Source organism: Lithobates pipiens, unplaced genomic scaffold (assembly GCF_037356315.1).
Source record: "Lithobates pipiens isolate NorthernLeopardFrog02 unplaced genomic scaffold, aLitPip1_a1.2 Scaffold_30, whole genome shotgun sequence".
In the NCBI taxonomy this organism is placed as follows: Eukaryota; Metazoa; Chordata; class Amphibia; order Anura; family Ranidae; genus Lithobates; species Lithobates pipiens.
Window position 1 is genome coordinate 33,680,938 of NW_027507791.1, and position 14,617 is coordinate 33,695,554.

Below are 14,617 nucleotides of genomic sequence, written 5' to 3' on the forward strand. Positions count from 1 at the left end.
GCAAAACAGTTGACCAAGCGACCCCAGTGATGATGCAGCAGGATGCAGAAGATGAGGACTATGAAAAGCCCTATGCCCATTACAGTCCCTCCCCATATCTACAAATTATAAGATCATTCAACCATAGGGAAAGCATCTGACTTCCATATGTGCAAAGACTGTGGCAAGGGGGTGATGGGCTAGCCATCACCCGTCTAACGTACAGCAAGAAAAAAGTTCCAAGGCACATGAGGACAGATGAGTTAGACCACCTACTAGGGACAGAATAGGAAATAGACATTTCAAGGGGGGACTGTTATGGATTGTTTAATACTTTGATTAAATGACTATTTTCTATTATGTAAGGATATATGCTGAATCTCCTTACTCAAAATGCCTCACCTAGAGACCCCCCTCCCATTGGAGTGAGTCCAGGAGTCCGCAAGCCATCAGTAGAAACCTGGATGAAACTGGCCAGACGACCCCTTAGATAAGGGTCCTCCAATCAGATCTTGACAGCACAGAATACACCTGAGATGATGCTTTTGCAAACAATGAGTCATATCTTACTATAAAGGGGGCTATATGCCCAGAGCAATAAAGAAAGCTTTTCACTGAACAGTGTGTGTCAGTGTACTCCTTCTAAACATGCATGCATGGACATTTGAATTAGACCAGGTGCAGATAACTCGGCCAGACATTTATCTGGGATCCAAAACACAGGTAGTATCTCCAATATCAGCCGAGGTATCCAGACAATGGCCGCAATCACATTACATAGAAAAGAAAAAGCCTCCATAGTGCATAATCCTTAAATATATATAGAATCACAGATTGTACACTTCCATCATATACACGAGTATACACAGAACTCAGAGCACACACCGCTCCGGACTGCAGCCGTGTATGATGGAGTCCAGGCAGTGACATGGAGGCTTTTTCCTTTCGATGTAGTACTTCTTAACGTCCGGCGAGCCCATCCCTCCTGAGGTAGAGGGAGTGCTTAGAACAGAAGATTTCAAGCGGGGTTTACGTCCTGCCCAAATGAACGAATCTAAGGTACGCTGCAGTTTAGCTAGGTCAGCCGAGAGAATCGGAAGCGGGAGGGTTCGAAAGAAATAAAGAACATGTGGAAGGAGAAACATTTTGGTTAGGGCTATCCTACAAGCCCATGAAGCTTTCAAGGAGGTCATATTAGAGGATAAATTGTTCAGTTTCGTGAATAAAGAGATAAGATTACTTCGTAACAAACCAGAGGAGGGAGAGACTAGTTGAATGCCTAGATATTGCAGGGATGAGCCGGGAGCCCAGGAGAAGGGTGCTATTTTAGTAATTTCTGCTTTGAGCGCTGGCGAAATCTCTATGCCAAGCATGGCTGATTTTGAGTGGTTCAATTTGTAAAGTGAAGCTTCACTGAATTTATGGAGGACGTCAGTCAGGGTAGGAAGGGATTTCACTGGATCAGAGACAGCAATGATGACATCGTCTGCATAGAGGCCTATCTTATGACAGGTATCTTTCACATTAATACCATGTATATGGGGGTGCGCACGGATGGACTGCGCCAGAGGCTCCATGACTAACGCGAAAATCAAAGGTGAGAGTGGGCAGCCCTGGCGTGTACCATTAGTGATTCTAAAGGGATTTGAGAGAATGCCGGAAGTGCGGACCCTCGCAGTAGGTGAGGTATATAGACCTAGAATAGCTTTTAAGAACTCGCCCTCTATGCCAAATTTCCGGAGAACTGCCTCAAGATAACCCCAATGGACTCTGTCGAACGCCTTCTCTGCATCCAGTGATATCAGCAGAGAAGGCGTTCGACTGTGCTCTGCCCAGTGGATAAGGTCTACAAACCTGCAGGTGCCATCTGAGGCTTGGCGGCGGGGAATAAAGCCCACCTGGTCCGGGTGTATGAGGGAAGTCATGTGTTGTGAAAGTCTGGTAGCAAGAAGCTTGGCATACATTTTTAGATCGGTGTTAAGTAATGAGATAGGGCGATAGTTAGCCGGGTCATACGAGGCCTTCCCTGGTTTATGTATGGTGGAGATGGTTGCTTCTAGGGATTCCGAGGGAATCTCCCCTGTGGCCAGCATGTGATTAAAGGAATTGCATAAATGCGGGGTCAGTTCATCTACAAACGTCTTATAATATTCGTTTCCAAAACCGTCTGGACCCGGGGCTTTATGTAGGGGGAGACTTTTAATTGCGTTTTTAATTTCCAGCTGTGAGAAAGGTAAGGCTAGGTCAGCAGCTTGAAAAGGGGAGAGGGAGGGGAGGGTAACGTTGGAGAGAAATGTCCGGATATTCTCTGTCGTGGGCTGCGTATCCGTCGTGGAGTCTTTTAAGTTATACAATTGTTGATAAAATGCGCAAAAGCAGTTGGCTATGTCTCTAGGATTAGTCAGTCTGTCACCTTTAGAATCTATTAGGTGGGAGATTGTGGATTGGGCAGTCCTGTGTTTGTATTGTTGGGCTAGAGCTTTCCCTGATTTGTTACCCTGAGAGTACCAAGTTAGTTTGAGTTTTCGGAGATAGAATTCATGTTTATTCTGAAGATAAGTACTCAATTCAGATCTTAGTTTGCTGAGTTCTGCGTGCGTGGAGGCAGAGGGGGATTTCATATTAACCTTCTCTAGAGATTTTATCTTATCTAGATAAGTGTTAAGGGTCGCTGTGCGCTTTTTCTTCTCCTGAGCCCCTAGTCGTAGCAAAATTCCCCGTAGGACTGCTTTGTGTGCGTTCCAGCACGTGGTGGGCTTGGGGACAGAGTGCTGGTTTACATCGAAATAATCTTTTATGGCAGTCTTGACCTGTTCCCTAATGTCCTTGGTGCTGATCAAGTTGGGATTTAGTCGCCAAATTGTGAATGGGGAGGTAGGAGGGGAGAGATTGAGAACCATAGAGATGGGGGCATGATCAGACCACGATATTACACCAATTTTAGTGGATGCAACTGCTTGCAGTAGCACTTTGGATGTCAGGAACAGGTCAATCCTGGAATATGACCTCTGAGCAGTGAAATAAAACGTATAGTCTCTTTCAGTACCATGTTGACACCTCCAGGGGTCATAAAATTCTTCCAGATGTAAAAAGGAGGAGAGGGTAGAGGACCTTCTCCTTTGGGGGATGAGGAGTCCAATGCGTGATCTGGTACCACATTGAAGTCTCCACATAAAATGATTTGATCTTTCGGGTAGTGTTGTATTTTGGCGAGAATGGACTTAAGAAAGGGCTTTAGGTGAGTGTTGGGAGCATAGATGTTCACAATCACCATGGGTTTGTTATTGAAGGAAGCGGAAAGGATCAAGAACCTCCCTTCGGGGTCTTGCTCTACATTGGAAACTGTAAGTGCCACCGTAGAGCACACTGCAATCAGAACACCTCTAACTTTTTTATCTGTGCGGGAATGAAAGATATGTGGGTAGCGTTTATTGGAACATTGTGGTGAGTTCCGGGAAGAGAGATGGGTCTCCTGTATGCATAAGATATCAGAATGGGAAGTCGCAGCTTCCCTCCATAAGAGGGAGCGCTTGAAAGGACTATTCAGTCCCTTAACATTAAGGGACGTGATTGTAAGGGACATTAGCAGCTAGGGTCAGTTGTCAAGATGGTACTGGAATTGACGGACCTTTACAACAGAACTAAGTACAAATACTAACTCTGCGAGCAGAGAATGAACACAACAACCGTTGATTGTAAGTCAAGGTATACAAGTAACCAAACAGTAACTTTAAAAAAGAAAAAAAAAATACAAAAACGAAGTTGCAATAAATCAAACAAACAGTAGTAATGTACCTATATCTATGACCGGGAGATATAGAGACGTGAGCCAAGGATCCAATTGGTTCCTGAAGGAACAGAAGGTGGCTTTGGATAAGGTACGCAGGTAGATATGGGAAGAGAATAATGCCGTGTGCTTAGCACACAGTGGCAGTTCGGCGTGTGGGGGTTCAAAAGAGGAGAGAGAAACAGTCATCCACTTTAACCTGAGAAGTCAAGCGCCTTGCCAAAAAGGGGGGGTGCCCAGGGGGGCGGCCCCCTATGTTAGGAGGTTCAGGATTTAGGTTTCGTATCCCATCTATGGGGGATCTTTGCAGGTCTAGAGTTCAGAGGCGGAGCCGGGGGAGCATGAGGGGCAATGCCCCAGTTGTGTAGTTGTTTGAAACCGTCCTTGGGGGTCAGAAATGCGACTTGTTGTTGCTGGTAGTTTACAAGAAGCTTGGTGGGGAAACCCCATTTGTATGCGATTTTATGTTCTATAAGTATCGCAGTGATTTGAGAGAAGGCCTTGCGTGCCTGTGAGGTGGCGGCTGAGATATCATTGTATAGCTGAATCTTAGCGAAGGGATCAGGGAGGTTGCGTATGGTTCTTGCGGCCCTCATAATCTGCTCCTTAGTGTTAAAAAAGTGTATCCTAGCCAGGATATCTCTGGGTACTGTGTCTGGGAGGTGCTGCGGCTTATGGATTCTGTGCGCTCTGTCAATAAGGAGTTCCTGCGGTGTAAGAGCCGGTATAAGCTTATGAAAGAGCTGGTGCAGGTAGGGGACAATATCGGGGGGTGACACAGTCTCTGGGACTCCCCTGATCTTGATATTATTCTGCCTTGAGCGGTCTTCGAGGTCTGCGACTTTAAGACGCAGTTGGTGAATCGCAGAGGTATGTTCATCCTGAATATCAACTACAGTGTTGTGAGAGCTAGTAGCAGCAGAGAGATGGTGCTCTATATGATCTATGCGCTCTTCCATGTCTTCCATTCTGTCCATCAAATGGTTAATGGAGGATCTGAGCTCCTTCTGCATGTCAGCTTGTAGTGAAAGAAGCATGGCTTTCAGTGTATGTTCAGATGCAGGGCTATCTGATGTGCTGTAAGCTGCCAGTGAAGAGCTAGTTTCAGTCAGCGCTGCTGTGGGACTACAAGTGCCAGCGCCATATTGCTTCTTCATTAATGGAGGCTTAGAGGGAGAGTGTGCTGGGGAGATTGCTGCTCTCTTACCTCTGTCAGCCGGCGACATGGAGGGCGAACGCTGCCGCTCTCCAGAGTCCTCCATGTCAGAGAGATGATCCTCCGTGGGTGCAGGTGCTGCCGAGGCCGCTGGTTTCTGTTGAGGAGTGAGGCCTTCGTCCCGAACGGCGCCATCTTGGGCCTGCGCGCCGGCCGGCTTCATGTAGAAGTCTGTGAGCTTCTTCACCCCGTGGACGGCGGATCTGCCTCGGGTCATGTCCCCGGAGGTGTGGGGTGATCCCTGGAGCTCCGTGGAAGGAATTGCGGTGGCGGATGGCGCTGGATGCTATGCGTAGCTGAGTGGATGAGAGGAGCTCAGCACTTATGCGGCCATTCCGGTCAGCGGCCAAGCCACGCTTTTTTCCTTTCTATGTAATGTGATTTCGGCCATTGTCTGGACACCTCGGGAGATATTGTATTTTTGCACATTATATGATATATAGACTGAAGTAGCTGTCAATAGGTTGGAGGAGATCTGCCCTTCCTCACATGTATGAAAGTGCATTTTTGTAGTGAATTGAATTGTTATTATTGATCACTATTGGTGGAGTTACATCTACATTAGAAGTGTTGGTATTCGGACACATTGTAGGTTGCAGATTTCTCATTTGTCTCATCACACTTTGGGGGTTATTTACAAAATGCAAATCCACTTTGCACTACAAGTACAAAATACACTTGAAATTCCACTGAAAGTGCACTTGGAAGTGCAGTCGCTGTAAATATGAGGGGAAGCTCTGCTGATTTTGTTATCCAATCATGTGCAAGATAAAATGCTGTATTTTATTGTCCTTGCATGTCCCCCTCAGATCTACAGCAACTGCAACTTCCAAGTGCCCTTGTAGTGCCAAGTGGATTTGCCTTTCGTAAATAACCCCCATTTTATCACTAAGTGTAGGGCTCTATAGATAGAATTATATTATACTATTTGTACCTCTATATCAGACTTCCTGCTGGCGGCTGGTTTTCATTCATTAGATTTTCACAAAGTTGTTCATGTTTTTTAGTGCAAATATTTCATTTTTACATTTTTATATCCAGCTTTAGAGAACTGTCTGATATTGGAGAAATATAGAGACAACCAGGAGATGAAATATATCTCCATTATTATTATTTGATTTATGTAGTTTAGACATACACTATATTACCAAAAGTATTGGGACGTCTGACTTTACAACCACATGAACTTTACTGGCATCCCAGTCTTAAGCCTCGTACACACCATCAGATTTTCTGACGACCGTTCGTCCCTTTGTTTGTGTCATGCTAGTCTCATATGGAAAGTGAAGAGGTTACTCACCATACGAAAATTCTCATCTGACAGAATACAACTTCAGAAGTGATGTAATGTGTTGAATAGTTTTGTATGTATTCTTTCTTTTTTGAGTTCACGTACCATAAAAATTTTATAGTTTGCACATTCAGCTTTCTCAGACAAAAAAAAAATCAGAATCGGCTATCGAAAGCACAATATTAACGATCCAAAAATCGTCAGATCGTTTTGACAAAACGTTACTACTGATTTTTGTATAGTGTGTAGGGGCCTTTAGTCCGTAGGGTTCAATATTGGGTTGGGCCACCCTTAGCAGCTATAACAGCTTCTACTCTTCTGGGAAGGCCCTCCACAAGGTTTAGGAGTGTGTCTATGGGAATGTTTGACCATTCTTACAGAAGTGCATTTGTGAGATCATGCACTGATGTTGGATGAGAAGGCCTAGCTCGCAGTCTCCACTCAAATTTATGCTAAAGGTGTTCTATAACGGGTTGAGGTCAGGACTCTGTACAGACCAGTCAAGTTCCTCCACCCCAAACTCGCTCATCTATGTCTTTATATACCTTGCTTTGTGCACTGCCCCAAATCATTTGGTGAAGGGGGAGTATGTTGTAGGGTTGTTTTTCAGGGGTTAGGCTTGGCCCCTTAGTTCCAGTAAATGGAACTCTTAAGATGTCAGCATACCAAGACAATTTTGAAAATTTCATGCTCCTAACTTTGTGGGAACAGTTTGGGGGTGGCCCCTTCCTATCTCAACATGACTCCGCACCAGTGCCAAAGGCAAGGTCCTTAAAAACATGGATGAGTGGGTTTGGGGTGGAGGAACTTGACTAGCCTGCACAGAGTCCTGACCTCAACCTGATAGAACACCTTTGGGATGAGTTAGTGCAGAGGCTGCAAGCCAGGACTTCTCATCCAACATCAGTGCCTGACCTAACAAATGTGCTTCTGGAAGAATGTTCAAACAGTCCCATAGACACACTCCTAAACTTTGCGTACAGCCTTCCCAGAAGAGTTGAAGCTGTTATAAGGATGGGCCAACTCAATATTGAACCCTACAGATGAAGATCGAGATGCCATTAAAGTTCATGTGCGTGTAAAGGTGGGTGTCCCAATACTTTTGGTAAAATAGTGTAACAGTCCAGGATTGGATATTTTGGCTCCATGCACACTGGCTTAAAAAAAATTGCTGCTACTACAGGAGTTTTGTGTTCTGCCTGTACAAGCAGCTCCATGTTCTCCTATGTCTCCATACACATTGGGGAGATTACAGACATATTCTGAGCTCAACATTTAGAGGCAGGAAAAAAAACTCTTCTGCTTCGTGTTTCTGATTGGAGCTTTCTGGGAGAAAAAATGCGAAACTCTCCTAAACTCGTCTAAACTTTGTACAATAAACTCTCTATATGAAAGTTTTTCTGCCAAGGGAACTGACATTTTTTAAGCCCAGTGTGCATGGAGCCTTATGGAGCCTAAAGATGGAATTTGATGATATTCTCATATTTCTATATTATTTATGTGGTTTAGATATAAAACTGTCCCAGAATATTATTGTCTCAGTCAGTCCTGTTATACTCACAGTAATGTCTCTATCCGGCTTGTTGTCAGAGCTTCCATCAGATCCCTGAAATGAGGACCCTCCAGATTGTTCTTATCCAGGTCCAGTGTCCTCAGTATCTGGTTATTTCTTATTCCAGATGCCAGGTGGGGGCAGGAACTGTCTGTCAGGTGATTAGAGGACAATCTGTAGAAGAAGAGAAGAATGTTACCAGAAGAAAATGATTTTCTCCTCCAGGAATGAATGTAACTATTCTCTACATGAATGGAACTCATTTCTCTCAATCATCTATTTAATCATTAATATGAGATCACTTTATAAAACACGATCGATCATCTACACTATTGGAGGATTTCTCTTTTTTTGGACCCCAATTACTAAATGTGACATGAGAAGTGGATGAGGTGGTGTGATCCATTCATTATTCCTGTATGGGGATTGGACCATACACACTCACACTGACCTCTAGGCTTTCACCTCCAACCTTCTGCTAAGTCTTGGATTCAGTTGTGGGGATTCACTTTGATGGTCACAGAAGTCTCACTCATGTTGTGGAAACTTCATTGACTAAAAGTGACACCATTGTACTTTGGGATTTCCTTTGAACATCATGGTGAGGATTTGATCTTATGGTGTGCAGAAGATTTTATAACCGTTCTTTATTTGGACCTTTTTGAAAATTTGTACTAATATTGCTGCACTAATTTTATATATGCTGATTATAAATTCTCTTCATTAGTTATCAGTGAAATAGTCTCCATACCATTGTTATATATACACTTATAGGGAGTTTTGTGATGAGGAGTCTCACATTTATATTGTGTGAATGTTATATACTAGTGCTGCAGTCTTCCATATTATACTAGATGTACGTATTTATCGGCGTATAACATGCACATTCGTTTTAAGAAGGAAGTTGCAGGAAAAAAACATACATTTTAAATAAGGAACTTTGAAGCAAAATAAAGGTCAGTGCCCATCTGCAGCCTGGAGGGGACAGGGAGGGGGGTGGGACAAGTGCTGACAGATTGCATACAGTGAGAATCTCCTATGATAGACAGAACAGTGGTCCAATGGTGGCCCAGGAGACGGGACTTCCTATTACAGAGGCCACCAAGTAAATAGGGGATTCTCACTGTATGTAATCTGACAGCTCTCGTCCCACCCCCTCCAAGGCATCTAAAATTGAAGTATTGGCGTATAACATGCACACGCTATTTGCACCCGACTTTCAGCGTGAAAAAGTGTTATACACCAATAAATACAGTAATACTTCCACCAATAGTGATCAGATGTAACAATTCCATTTACTACAAAAATACACTTTCATACATGTGAGGAAGGGCAGATCTCCTGCAACCTATTCACAGCTACTTCCATCTATATAACTTATAATATGCAAAAATAAATAAACATGAAGAGCAACAAAGTTATCTTAAAAAATGGAAAACATCAAGAGAAAAATTATAAAAGCGGATTTCCTTCAAGCCATTCACCACTACTTCAATCTCCAATCACCATACAGTGACTTGTGCAGTAACAGAAATAAGAAGTCACAGAGATTCATCCAGATGGTTTAAATCAATACTGATCAATTTCGACCTCTTTGCTCACTGGTGTGGGGGAGGTTGACTGAAGTTGCTGCAAACAGGTCACTTACCAAAAGGTTTGTCCCCACAAGCAAGGCCCAGACACGCCTGCTTATATCCTTCCAGCAGCACCACTCCACTCAAGCCGGTGTTCTGGCAGATAGTGTCCTGCCATCATATAGTGTCCGCCCCGTACTGTGCATGCGCAGTACGGAGCAGATGAAGCTTCGTAAAAAATCTCCGAAGCTGAACGGCGCCTGCGCCGTGAGTGCAGGTGGTAGCCCCATCATCCAAGCGGAGATAGGGTTGTGAAAATTAGAGGGCCCCTCGGCCTCGCTGCGCTTGGCTCTTTTATATTCATACTCTATGTCCATTTGGATGGTGGGGATAGAACCTGGACTCACGGCGCAGGCTCCGTTCCTCCTCTGCAACTTTCGGAATCTGTGTTGCTGTGTACTGCGTATACGCAGTACATAGCTCACACTATCCGATGGGGGACCTTTATATGATGGGACACCGGCTTCCGATGAGAACAGACTGTGCCACGGAATGTCAGACCTCCAGGTAGTATCTCCAATATCACCCGAGGTATCCAGACAATGGCCGCAATCACATTACATAGAAAAGAAAAAGCCTCCATAGTGCATAATCCTTAAATATATATAGAATCACAGATTGTACACTTCCATCATATACACGAGTATACACAGAACTCAGAGCACACACCGCTCCGGACTGCAGCCGTGTATGATGGAGTCCAGGCAGTGACATGGAGGCTTTTTCCTTTCTATGTAATGTGATTGCGGCCATTGTCTGGATACCTCGGGTGATATTGTATTTTTGCACATTATATGTTATATAGACTGAAGTAGCTGTCAATAGGTTGGAGGAGATCTGCCCTTCCTCACATGTATGAAAGTACATTTTTGTAGTCAATTACATTGTTATTATTGATCACTACTGATCATCCAACATCAGTGCCTGACCTAACAAATGTGCTTCTGGAAGAATGGTTATGGTCATGGAATGGTTTGCGGGCAGCCTTCCCAGAAGAGCTGAAGCTGTTATAGCTGCAAAGGATGGGCCAACTCAATATTGACCCATACGGACAAAGACTGGGATGACATTAAAGTTCATGTGTGTGTAAAGGTGGGTGTCCCAATACTTTTGGTAATATAGTGTAACAGTCCAGGAATGGATATTTTGGCTCCATGCACACTGGCTTAAAAAAAATGCTGCTACTACAGGAGTTTTGTGTTCTGCCTGTACAAGCAGCTCCATGTTCTCTTATGTCTCCATACACATTGGGATGATTACAGACATTTTGAGCTCAACATTTTGGGGCAGGAAAAAACCTCTTCTGCTTTGTGTTTCTGATTGGAGCTTTCTGGGAGAAAAAATGCAAAACTCTCCTAAACTCATCTAAACTTTGTACAATAAACTCTCTATATGAAAGTTTTTTTTCTGCCAAGGAAACTGACATTTTTTAAGCCCAGTGTGCATGGAGCCTTATGGAGCCTAAAGATGGAATTTGATGACATTCTCATATTTCTATATTATTTATGTGGTTTAGATATAAAACTGTCTCAGAATATTATTGTCTCAGTCAGTCCTGTTATACTCACCGTAATTCCTCTATCCGGCTTGTTGTCAGAGCTTCCATCAGATCCCTGAAATGAGGACCCTCCAGATTGTTCCCAGACAGGTTCAGTGTCCTCAGTGTCTGGTTATTTCTTATTACAGATGCCAGGTGGGGGCAGGAACTGTCTGTCAGGTGATTAGAGGACAATCTGTAGAAGAAGAGAAGAATGTTACCAGAAGAAAATGAATTTCTCCCCAGGAATGAATGTAACTATTCTCTACATGAATGGAACTCATTTCTCTCATCTCTCTTTAATCATTTATATTAGATCACTTTAGAAAACACGATCGATCATCTACACTATTGGAGGATTTCTCTTTTTGTGGATCCCAATTAATAAATGTGACATGAGAAGTGGATGAGGTGGTGGGATCCATTCATTATTCCTGTATGGGGATTGGACCATACATACTCACACTGACCTCTAGGCTTTCACCTCCAACCTTCTGCTAAGTCTTGGATTCAGTTGTGGGGATTCAGTTTGATGGTCACAGAAGTCTCACTCATGTTGTGGAAACTTCATTGACTAAGGCCGCGTACACACGCGGGGACTGTTCGCCCAACTTTGTCCGTCAAACAGTTTCGGCAAACAGTCCGCTCAAAATTAGCATGGACGGACATGGCCACACACGACGGACGAACAGTTTGCTGAAACCGTGCACGATGACGTGAACGGCACGTACGACGGGACGAAAAATACAACGTCCTATACACTGCATTATAACTTTCGGCGTGTAAATCCTTTCTGAGCATGCGCGGAACTTAGTTTGACGAACAAGCCTACACACGAGGGGACTGTTCGCTGAAACAAGGTTTCAGCGGACAGTTTTTCGGAATTTCCGAAAAACCTTGTTCAGCGGACTGTTCGCTGAAACTGTCCGCTGAAAGCCCACACACGAGCGGACTGTTTGCCGAAACACTGTTCAGTGGACAAAGTTGGGCGAACAGTCCCCGCATGTGTACGCGGCCTAAAAGTGACACCATTGTTATCATATAAATGTACTCAACGAGGCCAAGATGCTGAGAGTGGTCGCTGTTGCGACTTGGCGCAGACAACCCCTGAAGGTGGCACAGAGGGCGGTTGCACCAAGAGGCACAAGCTACCAGTAGGACAGTCACTTGCTAGTAGATCAGCAGGTAGCTTGAGCAGATCTGAAAGGTGATGTCCCGTGGGAAGGTCTAGTAGCAATGGTAGCAAGTCTGTAAGGCAAAGGCAGAATCCAGGAGGCAGGCCAGGGGTCAAACACAGTCCAGATCAGAAGACCACAAGTACCAGGAACACTGAGACAGAAGGATAATCCAAAGACAAGCCAGGGGTTGAACACAGGAGATAGCAGGTAAGTCCAGATGCAGGCTGAGGTTCAAACACGTTCAGAAAGTGGGAGTCCAAGGTCAAGCCAGAGGTCAGGAGAAGATCAGCGAGGTCGATGAGGCAATCCGGGTCACAACGGGTAATACAGATCACAAGAGCAGATGTGGGAATCACAGGAAGCTGAAGACGAACCAGCAGTGTGTTTGGATGACCTCACTTCCTTTATAGGTCAGCGAGGGGTCACATCCTGTGTGTGCGCTTGTGCACTTTAGCGCATTCCTATTGCGCATAACTGTGCGCCAGAGCGCCTTACCCGTTATGACAATTGCACTTTGGGATTTCCTTTGAACATCATGGTGGAAGATTTGATCTTATGGTGTGGAGAAGATTTTATTATTACCGTTCTTTATTTGGACATTTTTTGAAAATTTGTACTAATATTGCTGCACTAATTTTATATATGCTGATTATAAATTCTCTTCATTAGTTATCAGTGAAATAGTCTCCATACCATTGTTATATATATACACTTATAGGGAGTTTTGTGAAGAGGAGTCTCACTTTTATTGTTATATTTTCACATTTATATTGTGTGAATGTTATATACTAGTGCTGCAGTCTTCCAAATTATACTAGATGTGAAAATTCCACCAATAGGGATCAGCTATAACAATTACATTCACTACAAAATTGCACTTTCATAAATGTAAACAAAGGCAGATCTCCTGCAACCTATTCACAGATACTTAAAAATAAAACAAAAAAATGTATATATATATATATATATATATATATATATATATATATATATATATATATATATATATATAATATATATAAAATCACAGATTGTACACTTCCATCATATACAGGAGTATACACAGAACTCAGAGCACACACTGCTCCGGACTGCAGCCGTGTATGATGGAGTCCAGGCAGTGACATGGAGGGTTTTTCCTTTCTATGTAATGTGATGGCAGCCATTGTCTGGATAAGTCGGGTGATTTTGTATTTTTGCACATTATATGTTATATAGACTGAAGTAGCTGTGAATAGGTTGGAGGAGATCTGCCTTTCCTCACATGTATGAAAGTGCATTTTTGTAGTGAATTGAATTGTTATTATTGATCACTATTGGTGGAGTTATCACATCTACATTAGAAGTGTTGGTATTCGGACACATTGTAGGTTGCAGATTTCTCATTTGTCTCATCACACATTGTGTCACTAAGTGTAGGGCTCTATACATAGAATTATATTATACTATTTGTACTTTATATATCAGACTTCCTGCTGGCGGCTGGTTTTCATTCATTAGATTTTCACAAAGTTGTTCATGTTTTTTAGTGCAGATATTTCATTTTTACATCCATCTTTAGAGAACTGTCTGACATTGGTGATATATAGAGACAACCAGGAGATAAAATATATCTAGCATGATAACATTTTTTATAGTTTGCACATCCAGCTTTCTCAGACAAAAAAATCAGAATCGGCTATCGAAGGCACAATACTAATGATCCAAAAATCGTCAGATCACTTGGACACAATTTTACTTCTGATTTTCGTATAGTGGATATGGGCCTTTAGTCCGTAGGGTTCAATATTGAGTTGGCCCACCCTTTGCAGCTATAACAGCTTTTCTCTTCTGGGAAGGCCACCCACAAGGTTTAGGAGGGTGTCTATGGGAATGTTTAAAAAGGAAAAATAACACAATAAGGGAGCCTTCAAAGCTGCATAACCCATAAGTATACGACAAAAACACAGGAAATTTCCCCAGGGGTTTTTTTAGCAGCAGAGAGTTGGTGTGAAAATAGTTGATGTAAAAAAATAATTTATTTAACAGACAATGGTAATTCCAAATGAACAATAATACATCATCCATATAGGTAGTGCGACAAATACAAACATGGAACATCACTCATAGCAAAAAAACTCTATGTACAGGCATGGTTTGCCAATTATATTCGTAACATATGTATCCACATGAAAAACCCTGATTCATTTCGACCCTTACGATTTCCGGTCTCTTCAGGGGGATTTATATTCTAGGGAAATGTCAAAATATCTAATTAAAGATATAGTATAGGGTGTAGTATTTCAAATTAAGCAAAATGATGTCTCCATGCATATAGAGATATAGTTACCAATGGGTGTGTGAGGACATGAGGACGTGTCGCATGAACCGGCATTGCAGGATTATCGCCATCCAGTGATCCCATCACTGCCACATGTTCCCCCCGTGCCCTCTGGGTGGGTGC

At 43.2% G+C, this 14,617-nt stretch overlaps 1 protein-coding gene across 1 annotated transcript in view; it reads right to left on the reverse strand.

Moving 5' to 3' along the window:
- Positions 1 to 14,617, reverse strand: part of LOC143942156 (uncharacterized) — a 1,285,630-nt gene that overhangs the window by 352,157 nt on the left and 918,856 nt on the right. Inside the window, exon 17 of the mRNA XM_077463417.1 lies at positions 11,028 to 11,192. Within this exon, the coding sequence (XP_077319543.1) occupies positions 11,028 to 11,192 (165 nt within the window). The remainder of the gene's footprint in view (positions 1 to 11,027; positions 11,193 to 14,617) is intronic.